The 12,003-nt window shown below is 45.5% G+C and overlaps 1 protein-coding gene across 1 annotated transcript; it reads left to right on the top strand.

The window, feature by feature from the left end:
• Positions 1 to 1,831: 1,831 nt before the first annotated feature.
• On the top strand, positions 1,832 to 6,236 carry LOC115193058 (peroxisomal succinyl-coenzyme A thioesterase-like). Its single transcript, XM_029752041.1, has 7 exons — positions 1,832 to 1,849; positions 4,054 to 4,233; positions 4,524 to 4,612; positions 4,733 to 4,826; positions 5,128 to 5,208; positions 5,329 to 5,470; positions 5,718 to 6,236. Exons 1-7 carry the CDS (start codon positions 1,832 to 1,834, stop codon positions 5,846 to 5,848), a joined length of 735 nt encoding a protein of 244 aa, XP_029607901.1. The 3' UTR covers positions 5,849 to 6,236.
• The last annotated feature ends 5,767 nt before the right edge of the window (positions 6,237 to 12,003 follow it).

Genomic DNA, 12,003 nt, shown 5'->3' with positions numbered 1-12,003 from the left:
TTTAGCCGGAAGGCAGCCATCCTGCCCTCTAGTTCCACTAGGCCCTGTCCTCCTTTGTGGACGGTCATGTACAACACTGCCGCCCTCAGCCAGTGATGGCCCGACCAGAAGAAGTCCACCAGCTTGCGTTGCAGGTCTGCGAGCAAACTGGCGGGGGGGAGGGGGCGGGGGGTTGAGGACAGCCAGTTTATGCCACAGGAAAGATGCCACCAGGTTGTTAATTATCAGCACCCTCCCTCTATATGACACTTGGGACAGGAGCCACCTCCACCTGGCCAGTCTTGACACCACTGCATGTGACAGCCCCTCCCAGTTCTTCCTGACCCACTTCTCTGAGCCCAGGTAGGAGGAGGAGCCCTATCCCCCCATGCCCCACATTACAGAGCTTTGCTCTTGCCCCAGTTTACCTTAGCTAATGAAGCTCCCTCGTACACCTTCAGACTGGTCTCTAGTGCCTGCATATCTTGACCATCACAGAAACATCATCTGCATATGCTGACACTGCTATTCCTGTCACCACATCCATGCCTGTCCAGCACACTCCCTGCAGTCTCCTGCGTAGCAGTCCTAAAAAAGACTCAATGGCAAATGTGTATAACTGCCCAGATAGAGGGTATCCTTGTCTAATGCCCCGTCTCACTTAGACTGGCCTACTGAGCCCCCCTCCCACCTTAACCATACATGACGCCCCAGCATACAACAGCTTCACACGTCAAAAAACTCTCCCCAAACCCAAACATTACATTGAACAGATACTCATGGTCCACTCTATCAAAAGCCTTCTCTTGATCTAAAGAGACCAGTCCAAAGTTGACATTAGAACCTCTCGACAAGTCCAACAGGTCCCTAATTAAGAACAAGTTGTCTGTGATTGAGCGTCCCGGTACACAATATGTTTGGTCCTTATGTACTATCGAGTCCAAATGGGACTTCAGTCTGTTAGAGAGGACCTTGGCAAATATCTTGTAGTCCGCACAGAGTAATGCCACAGGCCTCCAGTTCTTAAGTTCACACAAGTCCTCTTTTTTTGGCAGGAGAGTCAGAGCCTCCCGACGGCAGCTCATAGGCAACTCTCCTACCCCGACGCATTCAGGCAACACGCAGAAGAAGTCCTGTCCAATTATTCCCCAGAATTCTTTATAAAACTCCACTGGGAGTTCATCAACCCCCGGTGCACGACCGGGGGACATCTGGGTTACGGCCTCTGCCAGTTCATGGGACAACAGAGGAATGTCCATTTCATCCCTCTGTGCCAGAGAGAGCTTAGGGAGTTCTGCAAACAAGACCTGAGCACACATAGGATCACACACTTCTGCCCTATACAACTCAGTATAAAACTCCACAGTCTGCTCCCGCATCTCACCCACCACAGAGGTCACCTGCCCATCAGACAGCCGTAGACAATGCATACCCTTGTCTTCACTGCTCTGTCTTTCCAAACCAAAGAAGAAGGAGCAGGGAGCATCCATCTCCTTGAGCATGTAGAACCTAGCTCTTACAAGTGCTCCCTTTGCTTTAACCTGGAAAAAACAGCCCAGGTCCCTACGTAGTTCAGCTAAATTAGCCTGGAGGCTTATATTGCCTTGCCCCACCATCTCTACCTCCATCTTGCTAAAACAACGCTCTAGTTCCCCCAATACTCTCCTAGCCTCTGAGGATGAGAGAGCTGTGTACTGTTAACAGAAAAGTCAAATTTGGACTTTCCCCACATCCCACCATTGACTCAGAGACTCATACTCCTCTCTTCGCTGCCCCCACCCTTCCCAAATAGTCTGGAAACCTGAGCAAAAAGTGGCATCTTGTAAGAGCTTTACATTTAACTTCCAATAAGATGCCTCCCGGGATCCTGGTGAAGTAGACAGCCGAGCCATGGTTATGTGATGATCGGAAAACCCCACCGGGAGAATGGTAGCGCCCAACAGCCTATTGCTCCGATTCCTAGACATGTAAAACCGATCAAGTCGTGCTGCACTCACCCTAGCCCCAAAAACCTTCACCCATGTATACTGTCTTGTGTTTGGATGTTTAGATCTCCAAACATCCACTAGGTCGAACTGATTAATGATGTCCCTTAACACTCCCACTAACACTGAATGAGGCTCCTCGCCATTTCTGTCTTTTGTAAAATCCGTTGTACAGTTCCAGTCTCCTCCGACCCCCAGCGTCTCCTCAGGCGCTACCTGTGAGAGTTCCTGTCTAAGACTCCCAAATAGAACCCCGCTTTCCCTCCCTGTATTAGGCGCATACACATTTATAAAGACAAAACCCATGTTGTTAATTTCTGCTTTAACAACAAGCAGCCTACCTTTGAGGAGCAAACTTTTACAGACGGACCCGGTGCAAAAAGGACTGCTACCCCTGCACTAAGATTTGTCCCATGGCTCAACACACTTGCCCCTTTCCACCAGAGCCCCCAATCGACTTCATGCAACACATCACTTTGTGTCTCCTGCAGAAACAACACCTGTACTTTTTTTTGTTTCACATATTCACCCAACACACTCCTCTTTCCCGCATCTCTGGCGCCATTTATATTGAGCCAGCCTACCCGAAGAGTCTCCATAAGAAGTGGGAGAAAAGCCAGCAGAGAAAGAGACCAATAGCAAAGCTCAAAAAGCCCCAGTGTCAGAAAGAAACTATATATCTAAACAGTGTCTGAAGGTAAACCTTTACACACTGTTGTGAGCCACTTCCTCAACCTAAACCGTTTCTGGGTGAGAGGACACCATGCTCCTCATTTTTCATAGCATGTTGTACTGATCTTACACATTTTCTCGGATCAGAAAAAAAAGCCACAAGATTAACTTTTTTCCCCTTGGTCTCATTCAGGAACCTTGTCAGTTCTCTCAACGTGTACTTAGACCCCTCTGCTTGACTGGCTGTCAGCTCCGGGCCCATTGAAGAGGAGTCTGAAAAAAATAACTCCTCATCCTCTTCCTCAGACTCACTTTCCTCCTCATCTCTATCTCCCACCCTGACCACCTGCCCTTCTCCCACCCTGACCATCCCCCACAGCAACAGGCAAAGTTTCCATGGTGCCTTTGACCACACCCTTTTTCCTTTTCCGCTTGACACCCTCCTCCTCCCCCCCTAGTCTCTTACACTTCCCCACTATACTCTCCTCATCCACTAGCATAACCTGACTAGACCCAGCATCATCTACACCACCCTCCATAGCATAACTAGGCCCAGCCTCCGCTACCCCACCATCTCTAGCCTGACTAGACCCAGCCTCAGCTACCCCACCATCTCTAGCCTGACTAGGCCCAGCCTCATCTACACCACCATCTCTTGCATGACTAGGCCCAGCCTCTGCTGTCTGCATCTCATTACCCCCTGCAATTTGACCTCGATTTCCCCCAGTGGCGCTTGTACCCTCACTTTGTCTATGGCCTTTATGTGGGCACGCAAAGCTCTTATGCCCCAAATCCCCACACTCAAAACACCGTAGACTATCTGTGCTGGCAAACCCTGCATAGAGCCCCTCCCCATGCCTCACTTTAAAATGCACATTTAGCTGTTGCTCATTGTTGTTCAGAAACATAAACATTTGCCTCCGGAACGAAACAACGTGCTTAACGGCATCTGTCTGAAAACCTGCCGACAGTACTCGAAAACCACTAGCAAACTTACCAAAACGTGTGTGTGTGTGTGTGTTTTATACACAAACAAACAACCATAATACCTGTGGTTGTTTGTTTGCTAGCTTGAATCCTTACTGCACCCAATCAGTACTTAATTAAGGCCTTTGGAATCAGGTCAGAGTGTTCCATGAAGGTGGATATCAGCACACTCACCACCATGCTGTCTCACCATGCTGTCTCATGTAGCACCGGGAAATAAAAGTCCCATGCATCAGATAATTGTTAAATATGAACCCATACCCCCCACACACAATTACCTCTGCATGTCTTATGTCAACATTTCTATCTGAGACTTGTCTTAATCTACAGTATATATTGTCTGGAGAAAATGTTGATGAATGCAGACATATTGGTGAATTTGCTCATACGAAAGATTGAGCAAGTTTGTGCTGCTAAAGACTGATGAAAGAATCCCAAGGACTTTGAGAACAACTCTCATACATATTGTACATCTCATTTCTCATCTCAGAATGCTTTCAGACTACTGCAGGATCACCCTCTAGTGGCCACTGACAGAATTGCTCTACTTGGCATTTCCGCTGCTGTCCCAGTGGTTCTATCCATCACCGCCTACTCAAAAACTGTAAAGGTAAGTCCCTATGCAACTCTGTCATTTTTTTGATTTCGTGAATAAACACATATACATATTTGCTTGCACCAGACCAAAATGTCCCCGAAATACTCACCATCATTGAGTATGCGTATGTTTGGGAATATCACAAAGTTACTTGCCACATTAATATCAGAGAAAAGTTGCATTGTTGTCTATCAGTCCTTTTATTGTGTATATATGTTTCTCTGTCAGGAACATTTGTAGCATTAACACATAAAATGTAGTATTATTATTACGATGACTAAATCTCTGTCTACTCCTTTTAGCCAAGATGTTGTGTGTGCATCAGTGGCACCCATACTGGCCGAATTGGAGCCACCCAGTCCATTGCAGAAGCCTATAGTAGGATAGAAAAGTGAGTTGATACTTAATGTTTTTAATTTATGTGTGTCTCTTTACATAGCCAACTTTTTTAAAGAAGAAAAGTACTGTTTGACTTGGTTAAAGCGCATTACCTTTACCCTCGCGTTTGCAGACTGTACAAAAAGGCCTGTCGATATGAGAAGAATCACATCATCGGGAGGGACGTTTTTCTACCTATTCCAGAAGATATAGACCTGAAAGTGGAAGTAAGATATCTGTTATGTACAGAAAGACCCTTCAGTCCTCTGCTCTTGTTTGGATGATTGTAGTGAGGGAAATGTATCCCACACAGGAGGACAGGATGATAAGGAGCTCTAAAAGATTACGCTGGAGAACTCAACCAATACTGGGAACAGTTTCACACTTTCTCCAGTCCTATCATGATCCTCCAGTATCTCACAAGATTGAGGGCTCAGAAGTATTGTTGTGTCTGTGAATATTCAATGTTTTCCTAAATGGCTATTAATCTGTTCAGTTCTGCTCCATTTTGTTTTATTCTGTCCTCAGATGGGGAGGATAACATGTCCTCTGCTGCTGGTTGTTGGACAAGATGATCAGAGTAACGCCACTGTCGAATCAGCTGATGATGTGAGTTACTGTATGCATCATAAATGCTGTTTAAATACAAAAGAACAATGAGTTGAGAAGTCTTTTAGAGAAAATATGAAATGATCCTCGTACTAATCTCCATCCTTTTCTCCTCCTCAGATGAAGCAGATGATGGAGAGAGCAGGGAACAGTAACCTGCTGACCACTCTGTCCTACCCTGGGGCTGGTCACCTGATTGAAATGCCGTATAGTCCCCACTGCAAGGTTTCATCCTTTCTGATGCCGATAAGCAGAGAGAGAGGTGCCTTTCGGAAGTCTGATCATTCATGTAGACAGTCTGTGCATAATTAGTTATTGTGCTTTGCCACACCTGATTCAACTAGTCAAGGAATCATCAACCTACAGTTCTATGTTCTTATTATCTTAAGTAAGGCTATTTATGTTACTTGAACATACCAGTAATTTCATATAGGTCTACATTACACAGTCATAAGAATACCATGTCTCAAATGTGTTAAATCTAAAGCAGTCATTCCAACTTGTTGCAGTGTTGGCGCTGTGGGGAGGCCTCACCAAACCTCACGCTGTCGCACAGGAAGACTCATGGGAGAAGATTCTAGGTTTTCTGCGAGAGCATCTCTGTCACAGTGTCAAACCCCATGTTCAGTCAAGATTGTGAGCATTGTCTTACGTGAGGTGGCGTCACTACTATGCATGGGAGAAGGTTTTCTCCGAGAGCATCTCTTCCAGAGCCTTGAACCACAGTCTGGATTTTGAGTTCATCAACATACTGTAGAACAAAAATATGCTGAATTGATATTAAGATAGTAACAACCCAGATGCAGTGGAAGTGTACCACAGCATCAACCGCCACCTTGAATCATGATAACAATGAAACATTTATTCACACAGATCTCAACTTACTTTTTAGTCCTTTAAGTACAACTCATGTCACTGAATTCAACATCTATTGTTACCGTACTTATTAAGAATGATAAAATGTACTAATTTCTTCCTGATTTCAAATATGCTTATTGACACCCTGTTATTAAATGTGTTAAACTACAGTATAACTATATGACTGATTAGTTGATATTGATGCCATAAAAACATTTGTTTTTGCAAATGTTATATTTTAGTGATTTAGCATACGCTCTTATCCAGAGGGAGTTACAGGATTTCACGTGTTGACGCTGGAGAGACGAAGCAGGTGCGGGGAGTCAAACATTTAATAAAGAACGGGCATGGAACAAGACAGGAATAGCGTCAGCAAACTAATAATACAGACAAAAAAAACAATACTATGCAGCAGCGGGGAATAGAGCTGGGGAACTGACAAATATAAGGGAGGAAATGAACAGGTGATAAGTGAGTCCATGTGAGTCCAATAACGCTGATGCACGTGACGAGGGAAGGCAGGTGTGCGTGATGGATGGCAGGAGTGCATGATGCAGGGCAACCTGGGGCCCTCAAGTGCCAGGGGGAGGGAAGAGCGGGAGCAGACGTGACACAGGAGCAATTAGGGTTAAGTGTCTTGCTCGAGGGCACATCGGCAGAATATCGGGGATTCAGACCAACGACCGTTCAGGTACTGGTCAAACGCTCAGATCCGCCTGGCTACCTGAAAAAGTGTCACTTGCCACATCATCATGATAATGCGTTATGCTTCATATGATTTATTTTGCTTCATCATGATGATGTGGCAAGTGACACTTTGCTTCTTCAAAATCCAATATCTTGAGAACTTGACTGCTGACATACAAAACATTTTCGGACTGTATCAACAGTGGACTAATGAAAAAAATTCAAAAATATAGTTTTTGCGTGCATTTTTCCTTTAAGATCATGTCCAGTCATTAGCAGTTTAATTAACATAAAAACAACAAAAATACAAAAACCAGAAACATGATGCGCAACCATGTATATGTTTAGACAAAAAAATAAATCCTGCTTCTGTGGAACCAAAGACATTGTTTTATCCATGATGATATTTTGCAAAAACAATACATGGAAGCATTCAGTTTACATTCTGCTGACATGCAAAACATTTTGGGACTATATTAACAGTTCAATAATGTAACAAATACCTAAATATTGTTTTGGTGTGGATTTTTCACTTACAAATTTAAGCACTTACAAATTTGTAACATATTGTACGTTTTGGAATTCTAACATATCATACGAATTGCAGGATTTTTATTTTTTCCAGGACGTAAGATATCATACAAAATGGATGGCGAAGTACACAATTGTGCAACATTTTTGTGGACCTGTTTTGGCTCGTGGGCGCTACTTTCAAAACTACTGGCTGAAATGATACAAAACCTTCATAACGCATCTTTTACTTTTCTGTATTTTATTCTGATCCCCATTAGCTGTTGCTGAAACAGCCACTACACTTCCTGGGGTCCACACAAAACATGACATAATACAGAACATCAATAGACAAGAACAGCTCAAGGACTGAGCAACACAAATTTTAAATAAGAAAAATAGAAAGAAAAAAAGTTCCAAATGACAGTTACCCACACATTTACATTACATTTACGTCATTTAGCAGACACTCTTATCCAGAGCGACTTACAAATTGGGGCATTCACCTTATGATATCCAGTGGAACAACCACTTTACAATAGTACATCTATATCTTTTTTTGGGGGGGTGGGGGGTTAGAAGGATTACTTTATCCTATCCCAGGTATTCCTTAAAGAGGTGGAGTTTCAGGTGTCTCCGGAAGGTGGTGATTGACTCCGCTGTCCTGGCGTCGTGAGGGAGCTTGTTCCACCATTGGGGTGCCAGAGCAGCGAACAGTTTTGATTGGGCTGAGCGGGAACTGTGCTTCCGCAGAGGTAGGGAGGCGAGCAGGCCAGAGGTGGATGAACGCAGTGCCCTTCTTTGGGTGTAGGGACTGATCAGAGCCTGAAGGTACGGAGGTCCCGTTCCCCTCACAGCTCTGTAGGCAAGCACCATGGTCTTGTAGCAGATGCGAGCTTCAACTGGAAGCCAGTGGAGTGTGCGGAGGAGCGGGGTGACGTGAGAGAACTTGGGAAGGTTGAACACCAGATGGGCTGTGGCGTTCTGGATGAGTTGTAGGGGTTTAATGGCACAGGCAGGGAGCCCCTTCCAACAGCGAGTTGCAGTAATCCAGACGGGAGATGACAAGTTCCTGGATTAGGACCTGCGCCGCTTCCTGTGTGAGGCAGGGTCGTACTATGCGAATGTTGTAGAGCATGAACCTACAGGATCGGGTCACCGCCTTGATGTTAGCGGAGAATGACAGGGTGTTGTCCAGGGTCACGCCAAGGCTCTTAGCACTCTGGGAGGACGACACAATGGAGTTGTCAACTGTGATGGCGAGATCATGGAACGGGCAGTCCTTCCCCGGGAGGAAGAGCAGCTCCGTCTTGCCGAGGTTCAGCTTGATGTGGTGATCCGTCATCCACACTGATATGTCTGCCAGACATGCAGAGATGCGATTCGTCACATGGTTATCAGAAGGGGGAAAGGAGAAGATTAATTGTGTGTCGTCTGCGTAGCAGATAGGAGAGACCATGTGAGGATATGACAGAGCCAAGTGACTTGGTGCATAGCGAGAATAGGAGAGGGCCTAGAACTGAGCCCTGGGGGACACCAGTGGTGAGAGCACGTGGTGCGGAGACAGATTCTCGCCACGCCACCTGGTAGGAGCGACCTGTCAGGTAGGACGCAATCCAAGAGTGAGCCACGCCGGAGATGCCCAACTCGGAGAAGGTGGAGAGGAGGATCTGATGGTTCACAGTATCAAAGGCAGCAAATAGGTCTAGAAGGATGAGAGCAGAGGAGAGAGAGTTAGCTTTAGCAGTGCGGAGAGCCTCCGTGACACAGAGAAGAGCAGTCTCAGTTGAATGACCAGTCTTGAAACCTGACTGATTTGGATCAAGAAGGTCATTCTGAGAGAGATAGCAAGAGAGCTGGCCAAGGACGGCACGCTCAAGAGTTTTGGAGAGAAAAGAAAGAAGGGATACTGGTCTGTAGTTGTTGACATCGGAGGGATCGAGTGTAGGTTTTTTGAGAAGGGGTGCAACTCTCGCTCTCTTGAAGACGGAAGGGACGTAGCCAGCGGTCAAGGATGAGTTGATGAGCGAGGTGAGGTAAGGGAGAAGGTCTCCGGAAATGGTCTGGAGGAGAGAGGAGGGGATGTTGGTTGTTGGGCGGCCGGCCGTCACAAGTCGCAAGATTTCATCTGGAGAGAAAGGGGAGAAAGAGGTCAAAGCATAGGGTAGGGCAATGTGAGCAGGACCAGCGGTGTCGTTCGACTTAACTGATCGTCTTTGGTCTGCAGCATGTTGAGTAGAACATTGTTACTTTAAGTAGCGTTCAACAAAACTGCATGCATGTTATCAAGAAAGAGCGCGCCTGTTTGTAGATAACTCGTTAGATTTATCTAGTTTGGCGTGGACTTGATCGTATTTAGTTTTGGCTGAATTGAGTTGTTCCTGTAGCATACGATTTTGTTCCTGTAGAAAATAATTTGTTGAAGAGTTTGTGCTTGTTCATCATCATAGGTTTTTGCAATTACATTTAATTTTTCAGTTTCCAAACACATTTCCGTAGCTAGAATAATTTTTCCCTTTTCTGCATTTGTCAATGGTTTCCGGGTTCTATCCACCTGTCCCTTTATGTTTACCGTTACCTGCTCGTGATTCAGCTGTGCACTGCGGTATTGGACTGATGCCAATCTCGGATGGCAAGACATCAGGGCTAGACTGGAGAGAACCTTTACGAGGCCTGCGCCCGACGGTTGATTTTGGAGAGCGTTGTGTGCCATGTCTGCTGTTTTTCCGCTAATGGCATAATTAGGGTTGGTATCGCTGCTGAGGTCAGAGATCAATCCATTTATGGGTGGAGGTTCACTAATTAGCAGGCGGGTGGGGACTACCCCTTCTGATAGCTTGCACATTATTAGAACATTTGAAAGGAAAACTGTTATTCCTCATTTTCCAAAGTTTGGTTTTGGAATACGTTGGAAGCTGCAAAGACGATTTTAATCTATTTATAGACGTTAATGAACCATCAGTACTGTACTAGTAATGTGGGAGTTGGACATGAATGAATTTGCAAAAGCAAATTAATCAATGATTAGGATTAATCATACCTGGATAGGCTATCGGGGAATTAAACTTTAATTAACCTGGGAAGTTGTTCATCTAGGTTACTATTGAAAAGTTTAAAATGTCTCATTTAATTGGAAGAACCTAAAAAGGTATGTTTGACAATTTAACCTATTAAATTGAATGAGACGATGATATCCTATCTATTGGGATTGTCTGGATTATCATAAAAGTGTCGCCAGTAGTTTAAATGTTAGGTATCATTCACCACTAGGTTCATCTCTCCCTAAGGCCGAAGCCACGTGGGATTCCCGCTGGAGGCGGGACATCCGTCAGTAATGAGGTTTGAGTTTGAGTTTATTTTATTTTTACAGGGACAGTGCACATTAATCAATGTTTCAGTAAAAGTGCCGGTTTTATCTAGCCGAGTGAGTGAGAGAGAGAGAGCGAGAGAGACTTTTTAGACTTTTGGTCTTTCTTTAATGGAACATTCTCATTTCATTTAAACCCCCCCCCCCCCCCCCCCCCCTTAAAAATAAAACCCCAAAATATATCCTGTACTGCATACATGTACCATACTTACCTTTCCAGCTACCACATGATACAAACCAACATCACAATACCCAAAACAATACCCACTCCTACAACCGTATATCCAAAACATCTTCCCCAGCTATACAGACAGCCCCCCAACACACCATATCTCCTTAAACATCTCAACAATATTTATCATTTTATAGAACTCAAACTCAACCCTAAGGCGCGCTGAGACCATCCCATTAAACAATAGTAAAGGGTCTATTATCCCCCCACCTTTGACCCTGTTCCTCTTTGTTAGCCAAATTGCTAACTTTGCCTGAGCAAACAGAAAATTCAACAAAACACATTTGGCCTTCTCCTTACTCGAATACCTGTATTCCATTATAAACACCCCAACAGTAAAAACCACCCCCAACCTCTCACACAGACATTCCAACAGAGACATTAATGGCATTAACCTGGTGCACAAAGAAAACACATGAATCACAGTTTCTTTCATTTTACAGAAAGGACACCCCTGCCCGACTCCCGGTGCCAACCAGCTGTTAGTGGCCAGGGCTCCATGAAGAACTCTCCACTGGAGATCCATTGACCTCTTTGGTACTGGGGGTTTGTAAAGCCCCCTCCATCTAAAACCCACCATACTCTCCTCCCCACATACCCCCTGCCACTGATGTGCCCTCACTCCTTTTCGGCTTCTAATGTTCCTAACCTTAACGCAGAGGTTGTAGAGGGCTTTACCTCCCAACCCCTTCAAACTCCCCCAGGCTCGGAGTGTTAAAATCTAACAAGTCCTCCAGACCCCCTTGCCAGTCTCCAGTCTCTGCCGTCACCTGCAGTGGCGGAAACAGTGGTGGCACCTCTCCCTTTGGCCGCTCAAACATCCCCCTTACCGGCTCAGAAAGTGCCTCCTGGACCTCCTCCAGGAATCTCTCCAGTAGCCTAAGAGACGTTATTCATGTTTGTTGTGCCAAGACATCCGGGGTTTTCCACCCCTCCTCTCCCAGCAGTCTCAGGTCACCCAGCCTTTGTAAACCCGCTGCCATCAGTTGCCTCTGCAGGGTGGTCGACTGAACCGATCTCAAAGGGATGGCTGGGTTGTGGAAGATAGGCTCCTCCCACACCCAGAGCCCAGGCTCCACACCCCCTTCTCGTGTGGGCCTTAGCAGCTGCCAGGCCCTCAGCATTGCAGAGTAGAAATCTG

This window comes from Salmo trutta, chromosome 4 (genome assembly GCF_901001165.1).
Source record: "Salmo trutta chromosome 4, fSalTru1.1, whole genome shotgun sequence".
Classification (NCBI taxonomy): Eukaryota; Metazoa; Chordata; class Actinopteri; order Salmoniformes; family Salmonidae; genus Salmo; species Salmo trutta.
The sequence above is the reverse complement of the archived record's forward strand: the minus strand, read 5'-3'. Positions and strand labels throughout refer to the sequence as shown.

Coding starts and splice junctions, on each gene's coding strand:
- LOC115193058 (XM_029752041.1), top strand. Junction 4,234..4,523: donor CCTACTCAAAAACTGTAAAG/GTAAGTCCCTAT, acceptor TACTCCTTTTAG/CCAAGATGTTGTGTGTGCAT. Junction 5,471..5,717: donor GCCGATAAGCAGAGAGAGAG/GTGCCTTTCGGA, acceptor AACTTGTTGCAG/TGTTGGCGCTGTGGGGAGGC.